Source organism: Periophthalmus magnuspinnatus, chromosome 23, assembly GCF_009829125.3.
Source record: "Periophthalmus magnuspinnatus isolate fPerMag1 chromosome 23, fPerMag1.2.pri, whole genome shotgun sequence".
In the NCBI taxonomy this organism is placed as follows: Eukaryota; Metazoa; Chordata; class Actinopteri; order Gobiiformes; family Gobiidae; genus Periophthalmus; species Periophthalmus magnuspinnatus.
The window spans coordinates 14,641,221-14,663,995 of NC_047148.1; the positions used below are offsets into that span (position 1 = coordinate 14,641,221).

At 38.6% G+C, this 22,775-nt stretch overlaps 1 protein-coding gene across 1 annotated transcript in view; it reads right to left on the reverse strand.

Annotated features, from left to right (window-relative positions):
- Window positions 1-22,775, reverse strand: part of LOC117392231 (thyrotropin-releasing hormone-degrading ectoenzyme-like) — a 131,609-nt gene that overhangs the window by 19,773 nt on the left and 89,061 nt on the right. The window contains exons 6-13 of the mRNA XM_033990263.2: window positions 18,069-18,182; window positions 13,464-13,601; window positions 13,285-13,350; window positions 11,030-11,095; window positions 10,349-10,527; window positions 5,267-5,355; window positions 4,303-4,436; window positions 3,712-3,767 (exon numbers count right to left, since the gene is read on the reverse strand). Coding sequence (XP_033846154.1) covers window positions 3,712-3,767; window positions 4,303-4,436; window positions 5,267-5,355; window positions 10,349-10,527; window positions 11,030-11,095; window positions 13,285-13,350; window positions 13,464-13,601; window positions 18,069-18,182 — 842 coding nt within the window. The remainder of the gene's footprint in view (window positions 1-3,711; window positions 3,768-4,302; window positions 4,437-5,266; window positions 5,356-10,348; window positions 10,528-11,029; window positions 11,096-13,284; window positions 13,351-13,463; window positions 13,602-18,068; window positions 18,183-22,775) is intronic.

The window sequence follows — 22,775 nt, forward strand, 5'->3', positions numbered from 1 at the left end:
AACCTCTCCTTTGTGCATTCGTTGATATTCATGATGTTTTGGCGGAGCACTATGTTGCTTCCTCATATGACCTTCAGCTCCGCCCACCCATCATGAATATTAAAGGGGTGGGCAGCTGAGGCCGCACTGTCGCTCACACAAAAGTATTCTCAGTTTTTATTAGGTGTCATTATTGTTGAGGTGCAGTTGGGAGTTATGTGATGAAAAGATGATATGACATGATCAGTGCCACAGTGACACACTCTGTGACCTCTTTAGCAGCTGTCCGTCAAACTCTGGAGCTCCCTGACATGAAGAAACTGCCTTATCTCATATTTGGAAACCAACAAGTGAGGGTTGCAGGAGGTCTTAATTAGTATTTTGTTATTTTATTTTCACAGACTAAAGAGCTAAAGTAAAAGCTAAGCCTACTTCTGAAAACTGCTGTGTTTCAGATAAGTCTTTTCGCGGCTGAGGAACCCTGGATTTCCATAATCTGCCTCATGCACAGCTCAACCAACCTCCACACATTCATCTCTATTCCCATCATGCACCTGGCCTATGAGAAATTACCATAATCCATCCAGCCTGCAGAGACTTCCTGTTTACAGCGCTCTGAACTGAGCTCCAAACAGTGTGATCCTGGGACAGTGTTGCTGTAGCAACCTGATCCATTTGTGTCCATCTCTGTTTTCCACTTGTCCACTCCTCATCTATCCTGCGTCTGCTGCTGCAGATGTGGACTGTCACATCACTATTCTCACGTCAGTCTTTGTCATGGAGCCCGCAGTCACAATAAAGAAAAAGCTTTAGGCTGTCAGTCCAAATCTGACAACTTTCTACAAGCCTACTGCAGTTTTCTTCTGTTCTCTTCACAGAGGCGTCACAGTGACTGTGTAGTGAAGGGCGGGCTCTGGAGGACACTGGACAAAGTGTGTGTGAACTCAGCATGTTCCCTATAAAGGCGATTATAGATTATTTCATTTCCTCCACTCTCTGTGGCAGTGTCTCTGTGTCCCTGCCTGAGCCGCCGCCTTAACAAGCTCATTAACTCTTTAACATTGTTAAGGCTCTGTTAATTGTTTGTCCATTAGCCATTAGCAGGGCTCACTAGAGAGCTAATGAGTGACTGCAGCGGCCATAGAGGGGCTTCATCTATCACTGTTTCAGTGCGTACGCGCTTAGATGCACTCATTTATTTACACTAAACTAGCCTCACACTGTGGCACATACACAGAGGACTGTGCTGTCACCAATCAGCATTTACTGCAAAGAGGATTGCTCACGTTTAACTCAATCGAACTGTGCGACTACAAGGGCCCAGGAGATTAGCTGAGATTAAAGATCACTACCATTGTTTTCAATTTAATTAGAGGAATTAGGAAAGTAGAGTAGGTGAGAAATAAGATGGTTAACTGTATTTACAACAAAGTAAAAAAGCAAAGACAGCAACTTCCCCTCCACTGCTAAGCAACTAAGCACATAGCGTTTTCCATCTCACCTTGAATTTACCACAGAAAAACATTAAAAGTAAGCATTTATAAAAAATTTACCAGAGCCCGCAACCAGACAATCATCTGTTAGCATTGTGGCAATGCAGTTAGCACTGCCACAATGCTAACGGCTTTTGCAATGTTGATTTGCTTTACAAGTAAATCAAACATGCAGCCTTTTGCTAGTCGAACTCCACGTCTCATGTTGTTACCATCTGAAGAGCTCACTCCATGGAAGTAATGAGCACACACTGCAACTTTAAGTTCTATACCTGTATGTCAGGACCAACCAATTCTCATTTTATTTTATCGGTGCATAATGGTTTCACTTCACGTCATCAGTGGTATTAATTAAACAATCTAGCAGGTTCGCTGAATCACTGAATGAAACACCTGCTGCTTCAGCTCAAATTTAGCACCTTTATAGATGAATGAACTCATAACTGGCACACATTAATCCACATTAGTGCTGGCTCTAATTAGCAGAATAAATCTACTCCCCTGTGTGAGTGAACAAAACAAACCCAAAAAAGTTTAGCGCGAGTTGCCATGACGACAGATGTAGGGCTGAAGTGCGCACATCTGCCCTCACTACCGATAATGACGAATGTGTAGTTACGTTTCTTTGTTGTGCGAATGGAAGTCTCCTGCTGAGCTTTTAACTGAAACGCACACACACACACTTACTGACAACACATTTGTCTCATTAGACATGACGGAGGACAGATGGCTGCAGAAGAGATGCACAGGCCTCTTCTCTGGGTTGAGTTATCGTGTCCATGTCACAGTAGATTTTGGTTACAGAGCTGAAAAAACCTTGGGGCAGTAAACATCACATATGAGGAATGAGGTGCGCCCGGACCTCTTTGCTTTCTCTGCGGCGGCACACTCACTTAGAGCTCATTCATCAGCCTGTGTTCGCACGTAGAGAGACTGGAGCCATGGGGATGTGAGTATTAAAAACCCGATCCACAGACTTTTAACAGCTAAAGTCTAAAATCTTAATTCTTATTCAAAGCCCTGAATGCTGAAAGGAAAGACAGGGAGAATTTATCAAAAAAAATTTTTTTCCATCTTTAAGACAAATACAATAGTTCTTGTTACTTTGTGGAATTTAAAGATATGACCAACACAACACAGAAAAACTGAACGCAGAACTCAAGACCATTTAGAGCAGGGGCCTCCAAACTCTCCACCCCCTTCCAAGGGATTTCTGAATTATAGGTATTGTGCTGAATAACTCAAATTTAATTAAATGCCCATTACCACTGTAAACGTATCATATTGATGCCTAACTTTGCACGTGAATAAATGGATAATGTTTTAGGTTTTATAGGCATCTAACTGTACCATGTCCAAGAGTATATATCCTCAATTCTTGCAGGTGCTAAAATAAGCTCTCTGGTATATCTGTTTTGTCGGAGGAGACCCCTGATTTAGAGAGAGGCTCAAACCAGAGGCGATTGACCAGATATGAATGTTTGCTCCGTGTGACTGTATCTTTGTTGCAAATACAAGGGTAGAAGTGAAAAAAAAGAAGCAATAAAAAGAAAACAAGTATTAAATCAAAATCTCTAAAGACTCCTGTTTCAATTCACAATCTAATAAAACATGTCCTTTTTTCACTCGCAAGGGCCATTTATTTAAGCGTCATTTCCTAATTAATTTGAGGGCAGAAAAGTGCAAATACCATTTAGTCTAGTAATCAGCCATGAATGCAGCATACCAGAAAGCAATCAGAGGGTACAGCGCAACACCAAACAAACAGGGGCAAATGGATAACAGACAAACTTCAAGTTCAAATGAGATGATTGTAAAAGCTTCAAAATTGTCAATACTAACATCTGTCTGACTGTTTGACAATAACACTTTATTGTCAAAAGAATTTGTCATCTAGGAGAGACCAACATAAAAAAAATTCGAAACCCAAAAAATCACACATTTCTTACTTGTGACAATATCACAGTATAATACTTCTAATTGCAAAGTTTCTTATTTTTGTAGACTTGATAACCTTCCCTGAACTGACAAAAATGACACGAGACAGGCTTCAAAAACAGACAGACCTTATTGGAAATCAATAATGAAGAGAGAAGAGCAGACAGAAACAGTGGGCTGGCCTGGGTAAACAGGCTGTTTTACAAGCTGAAGTATAGACAGAGGAGCTGACAGGATCGCCTGTATAAACATCAAATAAATGAGACGCTAAAGAAGATGTTAGGGCAATGTTAGCACTCACCTGGCCAGATTGAAGGCATCATCGATCAGACCTGCTCGGTTTCCAATGGAGATGATCTGAGAGACAGGACGTGGATGTAAGTTTGACATGTAAATATACACAGGTTACCATCATTAAAAACAAACAAACTAGGTCTCTAGGCCTTCAGTCTTTTAGTTAATTCATCCATCAAAGGTGCATGATTTGTATTGGTCGACAAATCAATGTATTTAGATGGTAAGGGTTTATAATAATAATAATAATAATAATGGCTAACACTTGTAATGCGCTTTTTCAAAGCCTCTCAAAGCGCTACACTATAGTCATTATTCATTCATTTCCACACTTGGTGATGGTAAGCTACTATTGTAGCCACAGCTGCCCTGGGGCAGACTGACGGATTTATATGAGACAACAGCAGAAAGGAGAAAAGAGAGAGTGAGTTAGCTGAAGATTTGATATTTTTTGTATTTATATGTAAAAAGACAGCTTAAACTCGTGATTCACAAGTTTAATCTGCTTTTACATAAATACATTGTTTTCTAATACTTTTACCAGCATAAATAGTTTTTGCCATAATAAAAACACATGTAGACAGAAGTAGTCGCTCACCTGTGGATTGGAGTGTAGCTGCTGAATGAGGAGTTTCCAGTTCTGGAGGTCATAGTTGACTCTGAAATAACCCGTCTGATTGATGTTACCGAGTAACCACGTGTTCTCGTGAACCTCACCTATTCTGTGCATTTCTGCAAACATTAAGCAGACAAATGGCATTGCCATTTTACTTTAAACAGCCTTTATTTGTTTAATTACAATTAATACAATGGGTTTTAATCAGAGAATAAGGAAGCTAACTTGGCATTTTTGTTTGTTTAATTACTTACTTATCCAGCCAACAAACAAGACTTTGGCACAGACTTGGCTGCTCTGTGTGCCCGCAGGGTCAGACAATATCATTGTTATCGAAGTTTATTTATTTTAACCATAAATACAAACCAAAGTTCTTTACTTGGTAATATCACAACTTCAGTAGATCTTCATGTTTTTCTTTGGAGGTTTAGCATAAAGCTACATATAGAGGTAAATTTAGGCCACTCCAATAGAGATAATGGAAGACATTAGCTGAGTGTATCGAACAAGTGAAAGTGGACCCTGTTCTGGCCAACTGAACACAATCACACAGTCTGAAAGGAGCTGAGAGGAGTTTCTGTAAATGAGTATATGTGATGTACCCTACTTTAACACCTGCCGTGTTTTGTTCACTAGTCTAACATCACTTTCCTGCAAAGAAAAGCGCCTTTCTCTTGAGAAAATGAGGTTGTGAGCTTTAGCGGAGCAGCGAGTACAGTTGGTCGCTGCAGAACAACCAACAGAAAAAAAACAAGGAAAATAGCTGTTGACCTGAGATTCGACCTAGTTCCTAAACTTTCTCCCTATTGTTGGAATTAAACTGTGTTCACCTGATGTGGGCTTTTTTGCTCACAAATCGTATGTGTTTCTCTCTATAGTCTTGGACAATATAAAATAAAATACTGTTACGTATTACACACACAGGTGAGTTGTATATGAACTGTACCTGTTTTGTTATTGATCCAGATGAGCTTCTCTGTACTGATCATAGATGCATTTCCCACGGCGACTGTCAACGGCACTTGCCACTGTAAACTAGACAGAAGAGGAAGATGTTGTAAATGGACAGGGAAACTGCACAGACTTTTAGAGCAAATACATTAGCACAAGAAAAGGTGGCCACTGGAGATGTTTAAACTCTAATGTGTGGATGTGAAGAGCTGTTATAGAGACAGACGCAAAGGGAGCGAAGGGCAAATGGAAGTGCAACCACAGCTCTCACAGTCAAAGGGATTTTATTTAAGTAGTAAAAATGTTCTTTGCTAAATTAGGCGTAGCAACTTTTCAAGACAACAGTTGGATAAATAGGCCTACTTTTGTTACGCTATGCTGGTGTTTTTAAATTGTTCAAAGACACATACAGAGTCAATTCTTCAGCTTAACAAAAAAATACCTTTCCTTTATTTTTTTAATTATGTTTCTATTTATATCTGAACCTCTGGAGATGTTTTAAACAACAATACAATCCATTTAATTGGCTTGATGTGTGAATCCAACCCGTGCGAGTCTCAAAGTGATTCTACGCTTAGTTTTAATTCTAACAGTTTCCTATTCCTTGTTTCTGAAGGTGTACTGCAGGTTTTTTGACAGTCAAGAATTATATTTGAGTAAATGCATGTCTTCACTTGAACAATATGTTTCATCGGTGCAAGTAACAAACGACTTTAAAAAGTTAACTCTAAAACAGAGGCCTTTGATGTGTAGTGTTTGGAGCCACAGAGACCCATGACCCACTTTTACAACACAGTACATTATTTATTTGCTTAAACTGTAATAACTAATTATGTTTACAAAGTAACTTCATAGTAGCGATGCAATATTTCTCATTTACCCTGTATCTAAAATGCACAAATAAAGTTTAACACAATCTTGCCGTGTGCTGATTAGATACTTGTAATTAGTGTACAGTGGAATTAATATCTTTCACTCTTTTTTAAAGTTTCTACAGTGTATGAAGCAGTGGACGGAATTACAGTAACATGAGTCCAAAATGAAGGATGAAGGCTGTCATGGGAATACACATTCTATAATTGCTTCCTCTAAAAGCACCATGTTGGCTTTATTTCTCATTAGTTTTTTAATTAAAAGGGGTTTTAATTACAGATAACAAACTTGGAGTAAGTGTTTAAGACTGTGATCAATTTATCCATTTGTGAAGTGCGGAATGAGTGGAAAAATCGGCTTGGGTCAGGTGATACAACCGTCCAAACAAAGTAACATTTAATAATTCAACACCGCTATCTGTCACCGGGGGCAACGGAAAATCAATAAGGCTGCCTGGCAACTGTAATTATTCTGATATTCATGTGTGATTGACACAAAAGGTCAGCACAATCAGCATTGAAATGTTTGAAACGGAGAGGATGTTTGGTGAGAAAATGCCTAAAGAAGTAATGTGTCTAATAGCACGTTTCCAGCTTTAACTGCCCTGGGACATGTTGATGAGACAACAGCTGCCAATCTGTGGCTTGTCTGACGATCACAGTTGCTACCAAAACAATTCTTTTCTGAAAATGTATGAAAATGTATTGCGCTTGCACTCATTACACAAATCTTTTGGTTAGCCTTTTTTTGCATCACCTACAGAAAAATGAGCGCAGATTTGTAGAAGAAATGGCTCCTTTTAATTAAGGCACACTAATAAATCAGCACCTCCTTTCTCATTTTGTTCAAAGACGCTACTGCTCATTTCATGCTGCTTTTTAATTATTTATCTTTGACATTAACTAACTTTACTTCAGAATAAGAGATATAAATAACACCATTTTCCAGAACTAATAATAATGAACGTGGCCTCTAGTAGAAGTATGTTAAATCCGAGTGTTTATCTGTTGCTGTGGCTTCAGTCACAGAGGCTGACTGTGACACAAATCCAGTTTGATTTGTTCTTGTGTCATTACCCCGACCTCGGCGTCCTCGGGTTTGTCCTTGTCTGTGTTCTTGTCAGCTCAGTTCTTTAAAGAGCTTTTATTTCCTTTAGTGTCACGCCTGTTTGATGGGAGAGGGGTGAAGGGGGAGAGGCGGTGTGGTAAGGAATAAAATAGAAAAACAGTGGTCTCTGTAATGTCACCTTAACACTCAAAGAGCAACAATTCTTTAGTTTTTTACCTAAACTGCAAGTTCAGATAGCACCTCTGCAGTCCCATGGGAAAAAGATGTTCAAGTCTACTTAACAAAGGTTACTACACAATGACCAAACAACAGAAAAAAGAATAGCTGTATTATTTCACAGCTTATAAAATATATCAACGGAATATGTGGCAAACTCCAGAGGTTGGCAATAATATCTAGTCTACAAAATATATATTAGATGTGATACTGCAAGATCCTCATTAACTAAAGTTCTATCTTTGTTTACAGCTTACTTTACACTTGAATCACAGTGCCTCCAGTATGTTGTACTTGTACATGGCCTGACCACCTACAATTACTGAGAAAGCTACGACAAACAGAAGAAAAACACGCTTAATTGGTAGTTTTCAGATTCTTGAATGTGATAATGTCATGCAAACAGATGGATAGAAAGAGCCAGTTTTTCTTATGGATTACACTGCACTTTGCCACGCTTATGCCAGGAAAATGCATGAATGCTGAACCTGGTATTTTCAACCATTGACTACACCCAAGAACTCGCTGTATTCCAACATAATTTTACATTTTAACAATATTAATTTAGCTCCCCCCATGTGTATGAATTAATATTGGCCTATAGAATGTTGCGACGTCATCTGAAACCCAGCAATCGGCTTATCTTTCAGCTAAGTATATCAGGAACTTGACTGAAAGAGGAAATGAATGAGTGTCAGCGTGTAAATGAATGCTCTGTATGTATGTAACCACTCTGCCGGTCCAGTGACATTATGCCAAGATTCGTTTGATGCTCTAAAAGTTCACATAGCGATTCTTGATCTGAAACGTACTGTGATACTGTTATACTCCCTATGCCATCTTGTTCTACCTGCCTGCCTATGCTATTCTTTTGTCACACCAGTATCCACAGAGCCCTGATTGTCTGACTAGTGTCCCAACATGTGTCCAGCAGATACGAGAAAGTCTAAATCTAGTAAACAGCATGTAGCACTGCAGGACCACTGTGCTCTTGAATACAGCATTACAGGGTCCACAAGTCCCTTCTGATTTCCCTCAGTGCAACTACAGTGATGAATGCTGAGCTAAAAATCACAGCCGCACATTTTGTTTTTATGAGCACCCCTGAGTGTGTGTCTGAGTGCCTGCTCTACAGATTCAACACAAAGAATAGAGCGCAGTGATAACAATAAACTCAGTTCATCAGATCACCGATACCAGGGGCTGAAGTGTAAGAGGGAAAATACTTCAGATGAGAACGGAAAAAAGTAACGGTGAACTCGGGCATCGCGAAAGAGATAAGAGAGGAAGATATTGTACAAAAATATACAAAAATAAACACAAATTCAACAATTACAAAAATTGTCCGGTGAAAACGAGGAAGGCATGTAATGAACTATTGATGTTGAAAGAGCGGGTCGATAAAGCAGCAAGAGAATAAACTCCAGAGGTTGTGAAAGATGTGAATAAAACATCTCTAAAATCAAATATAAATGAAATATAAATGATGTAAAGGTGGTAAGGAATGTGCAGAAGCGGATTTTTTTCAGAAGAGGCTGCGGTGTGATCAGTGAGAACAAACTAAGCGCTTACTGAGGTGTGAAAGGGTGAAACCAGAGGGGAGGCATGGTTACTCCTGCAGATGGGTAATGTGAAGAAGAGAGTGGAAAAACAGTGACGCAAGGGTTGGAGCTGGCCAGAGAGCTCAGTGAAAGGAAACACTGGGACTATGTGTTTATGGTCAAAACCTCACGTATTTTTATCACTTTGTTTCTTTTTTGAGCCCTTAAAAAAGTTAAAGAAAGCCTACTGTGCTTGTGTCTGCTATATAGCTATAATCTATGACACCCGTGGATCATCATGCTATAATTTTTTAACCTGAATATTAATCTAAAATGACTTAATAAAAGAAACAAGCCAGACTACTTCCGTGTTAGAAAACTCACAACACAACAGTCGGCACCTTTGAGAGAAGCAGGTGCAGATAACACTAGCGAGGAGTGGATTTTTTTTCATTTGTACCAAAATTACTACACTGCGCTGCCTAATCCTACGCGTATCACCGATTAAGAAAATAAAATTGGAGAATGAAGTAAGCAGACAGCATCGGGCGTATGTTGGTGGTGGTGAAAACAGGGATTGATCAGCAATAAGGCTGAAAAAAAGCGATTAAAGATGCTCCGACATGCACAAATCACTCCAGATATAACTTCGGGTGAGTAAACGGTGAGGGAAAACATCTGTAACATGATTAAAAGCTCTAACAATTGATTCTGCATAATAGGCCTAAGTCTCTAGTTACAGCTCTAATTCAATTCTGACAAAATAACAAATTAGTTGATGTAAAGATTGTATATACATGACCTTCTTAAAATGGATGAAGTCTGTGTGTAGAACTAAAAGAAGTGATTTGTGATAAAAAATAATAATAATAAATGAATGAATAAATAAATAAATAAACAAGCAGCAAAAAAAAAAAAAGTCATCATCATCAAAAATCATAAGGACAAAAAAATGTATCCACTATGAGATCAGTTACTTCTAAAGATCTTATCTCTGTGAAATACCAGTAATTTTGATAAAAATGTGATTAGCTAATGAGTCATTAGAAACATTCTAGACCCCTCCAAGGTATTATAAAGTTTAAAGTCATAAAGAACACTTTATAGACAATAAGGTTGCATTTTTCCCAACTCCTTATGAGCATGTGAAACACTGCCATCTACACACTTAAAGTGCAAAATGGAAATAAATCTCAAAACTATCTCCTCTGTTGGTGCAAAGAAGGACTAAACAGTGGTTCTATGCACAGTTCATTACCAAGTTGCTCCTTAATCAGCCCTTAAACTTTATGTAGATTATCCCCAGCATAATCAGGGACAATATAATGTACAAAGAAAAATTAATGTGGCGAAATCTATGGACGGTGTGGGACTCTAACCTGTTATTACTCCTGGGATCCTGTCCGTACAGAAAATGCTCCTGGCTCACTATGATGTAATGCGTCGGGAGCTGCTCTGATTGGTTCTTGCTGATGGTTACGACGGGATATCCCATCTGCAGAGTCCACCTGTCCATCATCTCTCCAATGTCGATGTCCCGCCCCTCGGATCTCATCGCCTGATTGGAAAACACAACATGACATACAGTTCATTTAAATGAGTGACACGTTTAACCCTTTTGGGCGGTGGCTGGGACAAACTTAACAAGAGTTGACTGGCTATAGATAATTAGAGATATGATTGGTTGCCGGATAATCAGCGAGGTGGGTCTCATTATGGTAGAAGTTCATCCCTTGTGTAATCGGCATGGCAACAGAGATGACTGTAATTAGTGCAGTGCTTTTGTGTGTGTGACAAACAACACTGCAACTCTCATCTCCACATGTCAGTCAGGAACACGGGCCTGTTTAATCTCCCACTCATTACATGTCCCTCATTAGAAACACTTGTATTGTCATTAACATCTGCAGGCGTCTGAGGTTTCTGTGTCCCAGCAGAGCGTGGGCAGGTCACAAGTTTGAGTCCTCGCTAATGAGCAAGGCACTGTCACTACTATACACTATAAAAGACAGGTGTTGTGTTTTCATCCAGAGGTAATGAGGAGAGACATACTGTGTTACCTGGGACAGTTTGTTCCATAGATCGTCCCGGGCGGCGTTGCTGTACATATGACTAAGGAGGTAATCCTAAAGACAGACAGAGGGACAGAAAAGCATGTCAACTTTATGTACAGCTACACAACAAAGGTAGTGTGTGTACAGTGTGTTACAAAACTGAAAACTGTTCTGAAAACTTAAAATACTTTCACATTATGTTGGCTTTTTTAATTTGTTTTTTTGCACCTTTTTAAGCATTTATTTATCACAAACTGGAGAAGGGAAAATCGCGCATGCACCACACAAGAGGTATTTTCCTTTTGTGTTGCTAATACCTTGCAGTTTGAAGCCTACATTGTGTGACCAAGTAGCACAATGTACTCCTTTCATTTTAGGAAAATAACTACCACCAAATGAAACAGTAACTATACCGGAATTATTATCCTGAATCCGTATTCTCGGTACAAGTAATTGTACGTCTGAACACAGCATATCAGCCAACAATGTACAATTCACGTACGTGATTATAAAGCTCAGTAAAACTACTTCAATTTTTGGTGGTGTCAGAAGGAAAAGGGTGAAATTGTAAGACCAGTCGAGTGAATAAAGTCTGACTCACACAAGGCTTGTTGAAAAGCACAAAGGTCTTGAGATGTGCAATTATTTTCTGTCAGTTTTAAGCTATAATAGGATTAGCTTAGTTTAAACACTGTTCAGTTTCCTTTGGCTGCTTCCTGTTTAAAATGTGTACATTTGAAACAGCAGCAGATAGGTATGAACTGACAGATGCTGCAGAAATGTATGAAAACCTCCAGCTGTTTTCTGATATGCAGCATCATTTCTGAGGCTGAAAACTAAAAATCCTGCAAAAACTGATTTAAAGAAAACAGAATGGTGGAATTGCAGCCCATTTGTCTTGTAAAATAGGCAATCTGTCATAGAATGGCAACTAGTCATTTGTCCAACAAGTACAACCTCGTCTGTTTTGTGGGGCCAAACTCATTTCCTCTGAAGGGAATTGGGATGTGTTGAAGGACCTTAAGAAGTTGCTTGGCTTTACGATAAAATAATATGAAATATAAAAGGGAAGTAAGAAAGTAGCAGCAAAGTTTGTATAAAAAAATTCAAATTGCCTAAACAGGTTCTATGGTCAGGTTAAACATGTGACACATTTGTTTTAGTGCATGGTGCTAAGTTTCTTGAGAAAGTCAATGCAACGTGGTTCTTCACAACTTGACTGTGCCCATCTGTCATCTTCAATAAACTACTCAAAAAGTAAACTTATTTTCATTTTGTTCCTTCATGGACTTGGAAGAGACAAGGTCATTGGTTAATTAAGAGCAAAATGGTATTACCAGCCGCCATGCTGTAAACTTACGTATTAAATCCTTCGTACATACACAAATTACTCGAAAGGAGAGACTTCTATTGAAAATAATTGTTGTTTTCCAGTTTCGTGGTTGAACTTCCACCTCGCTCTTTTATAAAACTGGGCTCCTCCAGGCAGCTGCAGACTGCAGTTCATTTTAAAGCACAGTTTTCTCTAGGATTAAAGCATTTCAATAAACACAATAAAAACAAAATATTACACAGTTATTTTTCTAAAAGGAATGGAGACTTTGTGAAGCCTTATTATGTAGTGACTTTTACCTGCAAACCCTTGTGTTTTGACTGATAAACACTGCAGGGTGGATGTAAAACAGAATATCTTCTTTTGCAACTGTTCTACACATACAACCAACTTTTTATATTCCTCAGGGTAAATATTGAACCAATGTCAAGACTATAGGCGCACAATAACAGAGTTTTCCAAAATGCCCTTATGATTTAATCATATTATTCATTGCTGTAAATGCTCAGTGCTTACTGCTCACAGAAGAGGTGCATTGTGGGAGAGTGCTGCTGTTTCAGCAGTGTTTTAAATAGAGTCTCAGTGAGTTTCAGGTCAGTGACAGTCTCTGCATAAGAATCAGGGCATGTAATGTGTGGGCGGCTAGCCGTGGGAAATGCTCATCAATACATTTACATGATTATAAAAATCAATATTAAGTGCACATCTACATCAGTAAGAAGAATATTAACGCACTACAGTTATGGAGTACAGCAGCAGCATGTTTAAATAGCTGTAGTGTCGGGCTTAAACCTCCTTCCACAGCCAAAGCCTCACTATAAGCTCTGCATAAAACCTGAGGAAACGTCTTTCTGGAGGAAAATGATTTGAGCAGAATTCCACCGGCCTGGCCACGTCCAGATAAGTCAACTTACACTACACTACTTACATTGAGTCCTTTCTGGAACAGCGGCTGACCCATCACATTGGCCAGCATCCGGATTAAGGCAGCCCCCTGCAAGCACAGTCCGAGTTTACACTAAAGCTTAAAATAAAATCATAATTGACAATCCAGGAGTCAGGAGTTGTGTTAGGAATTTAACATTCTCTATAAAAAGAAACATTTACTTTTTTGTAGGCAATCCAGTCAAAAACTCTGTCAATGTCTGTGGCCTGCTGTACTTCCTGTGAGATGGGATGGGAGGAGCTTAAGCCGTCCAATAGCATTACTTCATGGAGAACATCTGTCAAGAAGCGCTGCTTTTCCTAAAAAACAAAGATGTGAATCATCATTATTGGCTTGTTCCTGGTTGTTTACACAGTGTAATGTAATGTAATCAATAGTGGAATACTTGTTGAGACTTTTTGTTTCATTTATTTGCATTGTTCAACAATAAATGATTGTAAGAGTTATCAATAGATGCTTTTTTGGTTGAGCAGCTGGTTTGATGAAAAATGGATTGGGGACTGTATTCTTACAAGAGCAATTTTTATCTGACTGTTTCAGTGAGCATTTTCATTTGGACTTGTTCCACTGTACTGTATAACTCCACCCATCCATTTTACCAGTTATCTGCAAACATGTTGAGATTCATCAAACTCTCTCTGAATTGCCAGAGGATATGAGAGCTCTGTCGTGTGCGGTGCGGTCTAATTCACGGATTACAGTGTTTACTGAGGAGATTTCGTTTTAATGATGCTCCATCTTGTTAAGCAATATGTTGTCAGCTTATTAAGTTCCAGCCATTAATAAAGAGCATTGATAGTGAGTTCCTTTGAAATGTACACTATCTGCAGGGACCAGGCTAAATGAAGGCGCAATGGATTTTAGAGATTAGTGTGTAGTTTTAATGGCTTAGGATCTTAACAATGTGTTTCTGAGGCACTTCTTTTCATGGATAGTCATCAAATTGAAATTAAAACAGGTGAACAAAATAAGTAGAAGGTCCTGGAGCATAGATGAGGTCCCATCCACACCAAAATGTGAAAGTACTGAAATTTCCAGCGAAGATCAAAAGTTAAGAGAGTGTTAACTGAAATAACCTTTCTACAAATGTACTGTCTAACTTGGGCTTTCACTGCAGAGTAACATGTAGACGGACTGAGTCTGGAGACCACGATAAATGATGCCATTAGTAAACGAGCTAAGTGGCACTGTGGATAGAAGTACGGCGCATTGGTGAGGAGCAGAGCAGAGACTAAATGAGACATCCCCTTTAATTAGCCGACCCTTTAATTCACCTGAAGTTCACACAGACACATATGGCAGCTGTGAACCAGATGGACTCACATGTGGACGAGCAGCTAATATGCAAACAAACACTCAAATACACGCACACATTCACACACGCACACAAATGCACCAATACACAGACTGAAGGACAGCAGCTACTACAAGCCCAGTGCCATTACAGCCATCATTTTCACTTCAACCTTTACAAGTGACACACAAGTGGCTTTGAGTACTACCGTCTCTTTTAATTAGTTTCTGTATTGTGATTTAAGACCATCATTCATTTATTGCATTTGGCTTAAACTCTTTCCATAAACTAACAATTCCAAAGTGCCCTAGACTTAAGTGAACTGAATTGTACTCATCATTGGAGGATGAACAGTCTGAACCCATGCATATTTGAACACACACATTTCAGTCAGCTTTCTTGCACAATATGTTTCCGACAGATTTCTGCTGAGATGTTAGCTGAAGGCAGACTATCCTTTGTTTGATTTTATTTATTTATTACAATTTCTGGCATGAATTTTTATCGTACTTAGTTACTTTTATAACATTATGTATGGGGGCCACGAGTGTCTGAGCCTGTACCAGATTTTTACTGTCCTAAAAACGTGAAAGACTGAACTACTTAATTTTAAATAATTTGCCGTGAGCATTCCAATTATTCACTGTGATGAGTTATAAGTGCATTTCACAACTTTCAGAGGCCGAAGCAGAGTTGTGCAGTCACAGAAATTATAACAACAACTATGCTAAGCGCACCCTTGCTTATTCTCGGACAAAACAACTGTTAGTTTTAGATGCAGAATACATAGAGGACTATTTTAACCTCAAAAGCTGCTTAAACAATATACACTGCCTGGCCAAAAAAAAAAAAAGTCGCCACCAAATAAAAAGGTCATACACTCTAATATTTCGTTGGACCGCCTTTAGCTTTGATTACGGCACTCATTCGCTCTGGCATTGTTTCGATTTCGCTTCTGCAATGTCACAAGATTTATTTCCATCCAGTGTTGCATTAATTTTTCCCCAAGATGTTGCATTGATGATGGTCGAGTCTGACGCTGCACAAAGCCTTCTCTAGCACATCCCAAAGATTCTCAATGGGGTTAAGGTCTGGACTCTGTGGTGAACAATCCATGTGTGAAAATGATGTCTCATGCTCCCTGAACCACTCTTTCACAATTTGAGCCCGATGAATCCTGGCATTGTCATCTCGGAATACGCCCGTGCCATCAGGGAAGAAAAAAATCCATTGAGAGAATAATCTGGTCATTCAGTATATTCAGGTTGTCAGCTGACGTCATTCTTTGAGCACAGACTGTTGCTGAACCTAGACCTGACTCGTACCTATAAGCTCGTACCTATTAGCTTAATTAAATACAGCTCTGTTGTATGAAATGTACTAACACTTATACTATCGATGTTGATTGATTGATCTAATGACAGCTCGTTATTACTTTTAACAATGACAAACCAAATTGTATTGCCTTGTGTGGCTTGAAGGTGGCGCTCTTTTATTGTGCCTGTCGGGGTCTGGCCAGGTATAAAGGTGCGTCTTCTAAAGTTGAAGTCAGGTGTGCGACCCAGTAAGGGCCAATGGTTTTTTATTGCAAAATGTCAATGGAGTTTTGTTTATTTGCCTTCATTAATCCTTGAATATAGTTACCTTTTATGTACATACAAGACATCTTATAGACACAATCGCCATCCTAAGGTCGTTAGCAGAGCACAGCAGCCAGCGCTTGGACACATCTCAGTGGTAGAGGTTCAGTTTACCCACTACACTTGAAATATTTCTAGTGCACTATAAAGAAAAAGTATGAACCTGGGTGCTGGCGCTTTAAAAGCCTTAAGCATATATATTTAATAAACAGTGGAATGAAAACCTGCCTTTTCGTTCACTGCAGTCTTTCTTGTATTGATATTGCAGACTATACTGTATTCCATGCTGCACAGCGACTATGCTGACAGAAACTGCATTTTAAATAAACCTTATATACCTTATTGTAAATTAATAGCTTCATCAGGAATGGACTGCTTTATCATTGTTGTCCTTGCTATTGCAGAACCACTTTGTTTCTATTAACGCACCCAGCCAAGCAGAACAACGGTAACAAGTATTTAAATATGCCATAGTTCACAGACGTGTAGCATGTATGTTCAAGATAAGTGCTGGGGTTAAGCAGGAAGTACACAATCCCTTATGTAAGTGGCATGAGAGAGGAAGGAAGGGTGTATTCTTACAGTAGCAATGCACAGACACGGTGCTAGTGATCATATAAAAATTAAGTGTTTTTAAATCAAAGTTGAAAAAATATGTCATCTTTTGGGCATAGGCATTTGGAACGGCAGGGACAGAGTGCTGGCAAAGAAATGGGAACAAACCAATCTATGTGAGAGTTTAGGGTCATGAGTCAGGGCATCATTCTCCTCCTCTGTAACTGCAACTTTTTAGACAGAGAAAGCAACTTTAGAAATACAACTGAAACATAGTGGACAGTGTGTTTTGTCCATATATATTTATAAAAAAAACAAAACATGCATATTGATTTTGTGGAGTGGAGTTTTCTGTACAGACTTTGATATTTATTTCATTTGATTCATGTGGTAGTCCGTGTAAACCCAAAGGAAACAAACTAAAAAATGCCATTGAACAGTTTGCTGATTCAAAGCAGATGAAGGTCTCTTGGTGCAGATCACTAATTTCTTCCTGGGCAAAGTACACTGTAATGCACTGATAAACTGGTAAAACAAAAAAATTGAATTTAAACCAAGAACAAACCTCTTTTTAATAGTGCTACTGACAAATATTTATTCCCAAAACACCATGTGCTGTTGACTGTGGAGAGATGTTTTAATATGGTGTGATGAACTGTTAAGTGCTGTTTTCAAACAGTTTTTCACTAAACTTTGCAGCAAAACTAGAATTACATAAAAAAAAAAAAAAACATCACAATGTCCTGTCACACAATGAGAGTTGAACAGTGTTTTGTTGGTGCTGAAAACAGCTACTGGACATGTCCCAAAATCACTGACAGCAGTCACAACATTTTTAGATGGGATTTTGGTAGAGCCCACCACCAGTCACATCACATTTGGCATAATAGCATTTTTTTTGTATCTGTTAGTTGTGCATTGTTTTGTTTTTGCAGCCATTGTTGTAAGACTGATGAACTTCCAAACTAGGGTTAGAATCACATGCATTTCAGAAAATGTCTGTCTAAACTACAGGTTAGCAGGTACTTACATTACATAACATAATTGCGACTCAGTCAAATTGCAGTTTAGATTTGATTGCAGTAGCCTATATCTTGCAGCCCTACTTCAAGATGTGCAAATTATCTGACTTTAGGACCTTTAATCTGCACTTTCAGTGCGTTTCAGTATGAGTATTAAGACCTTTGCTGGGGTGAAAATATCCCTGAAGCAAAAGCATTCAGACATGTTTAATTCAAATTGAAGGGTCAAAAACAGAGTGGTAAACTTTGACTCACCATGTTCCATTTTGGGAAGAGAAAATCGGTGCCAACATACTCGAAGAAATGTGCGAATCCTTCCTTGAGCCACACATCCTCCCACCACACTGGGGTCACCAGGTCACCGAACCACTGCGGGCACAACAACATATCAAACTTTACCACAGCAACAAACACTGCAAAACTAATTGGGACTGAAAGGCTAAAAGCTATACTTTTTTGACAGTTGTGTTATTATTGCCATGACATGAGTAGGTGGGTCTAAGGTAAAAAAAACAATGAATAAAACATGCAATAGACAGTGATAGAATATCTTATTTTATCTCTTTATTTAAAGGTGTGCTATGGAATTTTTCTGATGGAGGGTCTGCCACCTGCTTGTTTCCATAGAGACATCTACATCATCTAAAATGTGACTTGGTGTGGTTTTGTGTGGATGCTTCTGTATGAAATTAAGCGTTTATATGATCTGTTTTATACATGTTCTTGTTCATTTGTGATTATCATAAGAAACCATACTATATAATATAACTAGCTATCAAAAGCAGTGTTACAGAGATTAGCGTTGCCACGGGCACAGCCATTACATATAGCCCTCCTCTTGGTTGTGTTATTGTGCATAAAGCTGCCGTTCTCCACAGCAAATGAGTTCTATACGGACTACAAAGCCGTTTACAAGCCAGCCACAGAATGATTGCACTGTTGACTTGTTGGTGCACATAAACACTGAGTATTTTACACAAATCAACCTACTTTAATATTTTAGCTGCAAGACTTTTCTCTACTTCTACAATGAAATGAATAGTATCCCCACTTAACCAGATGAGTCAGTGTGAACAGAAGTAAAATAATAGTGTCAGTAGCAGTAATGGTGGCAAAAGTGGGTGGGGCGGAATAAGTGGAAACCAGGTCTAAAATAGGACTTCACCATGACTAAAGCACCTCTTAACGAGAATTAAAGTGACTCTAAATTAAACAAACAATAGACACAGAATGGAACTCATACCACAGGTCGAGTACACTGTCCTACAGTTTTAAAGCATAATAAAATCAATTTCCAGTAACAGATTTTTTCTCACCCACCCCCCAATACCCTATGTGCTCCATCAAGTTTTAACCAACAACTTCCCACTGACCCTGAGCGTTGGAACACCTCTGCTCTAACTAACACAGACTGATAGCCTGTGATTGGATACCGCCGTGTCCCGGGTTGATCCTTCAGTTAACAAAGCACCGGTGAAGTTGGGAAAGGTGGGGCACATATAGCGCGAGTAGACCTGACTGTGCTGATAATGGCTGCAAGAGTAATGAGTTTGGACCAGAGCTGTTTCCTGGCAACCCAGTGTGAATTACACAGAACAAGCTTTGGGAATAAAACCGTGTCTCTGCCAGGTTTGTTTTAGAGAGAGAGTTTTCCCTGTAAATTTGAGCTGGAGTCTCTAAGCCGAGTGGTATTAAAAGAATAGAAATCCTTTAAATTCACTTGAAACCTTCATTAAAGCTCCTGTCCCTGGAAGTGCAGATGCAGCATGTTTTTTATAAGTGACTCAGAAAAGTGTATGTGTCATTCATTTTATAGACACTGTTGGCTTTGCTCCAGTAGATTGTTTTCACCTTAAATAGTATCCACAATTACAGACCTGCCTTCCATCCATTCCGGCCGACCTTGTTTACCCTTGTTTCATTTGAGATTCTGAAGCTGATCACTGCAGACTGGGAACACCCCTTAAGATCGAAGCAGCTCTGAGCCAATCCAGTTATTACAATTTGGCCTTTGTCAAAGTCACCTGATGGCAAGTACAAACCGCCTTTATTTATCTAGCGCACATTTAGCACAAGATTAGCCCAAAGCGACTTACACTGTGTTATTACTCGTTCACTCAATGGTGACAGGTGTTTTTGTATCCACAGCTGCCATGGGCCTGACTGGCGGAAACATGGCTGCTAATCTGTGACAACTGCCTCTTTAACCCCCAAAATGTTTGATTCATAAACCACATTTACACTGGCAAAGCGGGTAGACTGTGTTGCGCAAGTATACGACAATAGTTTGAACTGCAATGACACTCAAAACTTCACATTTCCAGTTAAAAGATGACCACATGCTCATTTAATACAGAATTTAATGTATTTTATCATAACGAAGGGATAAATCATAAAAAACTATATCACTTTTCTGATACAGGGTCTGCTTGTCTTCATCTAGTCTGTTATTGCTTTGCTTGCTCAAGCCCAAGATACTGGTCAGATCTGTGGAGAGGCTTATTTGGCTTTGACAAAACAAAAACAAATGGATCTGGTTTCCTAGATTTCAGAGGGTGTGATTGACAGGCGGATTAACCAATAGCAGAGACGCATGTTCCGTTCGGGTCAAAACAAACACGGCAGTTTACAAAGAACACAAATTTCTGCTGAATCAACAATCAACTGCCCAAACTCAGATTTATCTCATGAAAGAAGTTATATACTTTGTTTTGAATGATAGGAGCATTTTTGAGAGATGTCTTCCGCATTTGAGAGACACGTGCTACATAGTTAGGATGTAGGATTTTTGCGCGTAAGGTCTTATTCCCGACCCGTCTGGATTCGAACATAATGTAGAAGACACTAGCTGGTCAGGCAATGGAAAGGCAACATGTCTTCACTGTAAGAAAGCGTGTTTTTCAAGGTTTTAATTTACCCGTGACCTGACATTTTAAAGATTCTATACAATAATCTGTCCATAAACACAAACAGATGGCTCTCAATAAAGTTACACACTGCATTTTTATTATTATGAATATTGTGAGCTAAATTGCAATCGAAATTCCTTCCAAAAAATCAAATTAACTTGCCGTGCAGCTAACAGGAGGAGATCTGAGACAGACACATACTCACATGCATACTAACAGTTTCTTGGTAAAGTCTGGTTTGAGCTTGGGCTTAGATTCAAACTGACCACCCTATGGGAGCTGGCAGACTGCTCAGCTGCTGTCTGGCTCAACAAGCACTGGTTCTATTCCCTCTGGCAAGGCTGGAGGGACTGGGAAAAAACGAGCGAAATTCAGATGAAGTTTTGTTCCCCTGTGATCATGAAAATCATCAAAGTTCCTCTATATTTAACATCTGTGATAAAAAATAAGATTAAATTAAAAAAAAAACTTGACAAATATTTCAACTTCAGCTAGATTTACAGATGAACTGCTGACATTACATTTCAAAACAGAGGTCAAAACTACAGGATCTGCAGTTTTACTTTCCCCGTGAACACATATTTTGTTGCTTGCAGGGGATATTTAAAAGCTAAATAGCTGTACCTCTTGTGATTTTATAATTGTGGCATTTGAAATTGCAATTTTGGCTTGATTGCAATAAATAATACAGCCCTAAACTAAACACCTCCACCTAACGAGCGTTTTGAGTCTGGGTTTTTTACAAACTGTGCTGCGCAATTGTTATTTTCATCACAGTTCATTTAAAAGCAGTAAAAATGTTTGTTAAAGATTACAGGAAAATCTTCATACTTCAAGCTGAATAATTCTCATTTATTTTAAACCATTTCACTAAAACAAATCAGCCCCCAAACCCAAAACCTCTTACTTTTAAATCTCTCCTTTTTGTTTCTGGAGCTTTGAAAATGTCTTCTGCTGCTAGGCAAAGTGGGTCTTATTTCCATCCAATTACTTTATGAGATATGTGCGTCATGCTGATACAGTGTACACATGGGAGACTTTTTCAACTATAAAAATGTAATCTCTCTTAGGCGCATGTACCACTAAGTCAATTGAAAGTTTTGGCAATATTTATTTGCTTTTATAATGCAGACTAGTGTAACAACAACGTTTTTTCAGCGCTAAGGGAAAGCCTCAATACTCAGTAGCAGTGGTGGAAGGTAATGCAGTACAAGTAGAATTTTTATGTACTTGTACTTTACTTAAGTACATTTTACACTGAGTACTTTTTCTTTTAAATTCACTACATCTGTACTTTTTCTACTTTTTGAACTGGACTGAAAAATAAAACTTTTCAAATGATAAGAGGAGTTATTTTTTACCATGTTCGTGACTAAAGTTTTTCAAGTTCAAGCTGTGTCTTTGAGCAAACAAATATAAATACGCAAAGTTCATGAGAAAAACTAAGATACTGATTCCTGTTGTTACTGGCGACCAAAATATGTATCATTTTTAATCAATATCACTATATTTAACACTTTAACAATTTAACAACACTTTTACTTTTTACTCTTAAAGTACATTTATAAACAGGTACTTAAATACTTTTACTTAAGTAGATTTTTTCATGTGGTAATTTTACTTTACTTTTTACCTCTGTAACTGTACTTTTGCTTAAGTAACAGGAATGAGTACTTCATCCAACCTCTGCTCTGTTGACATTTTGAAACTACAATGATAATTTGGGCAATAGACTACACAACATACAACACAAAGTAATAGTACTTTATAAAATGACCATTTGATTTTGTGTTAGTTTTGATGTACCTAAAATAATTTATATTCAGGAATGATCACTTTTTTCTATTTGTTTCCTGCATCGATTTTGGGTACTACTTATTACTACTTATTATGCTACTTTGACAACCTCATGCACAATTCATTTTTATAATCTTAAATCAACTTGGATGTGTTTGAGAGAGAAATGTGCCATAACTGTGGTTCTAAAGCTGCAGAGAAGAATCCTGGAGAGCTGAGAGAGGGAAGTTAGATGTGATGAGGAGTGGAGAGTGAG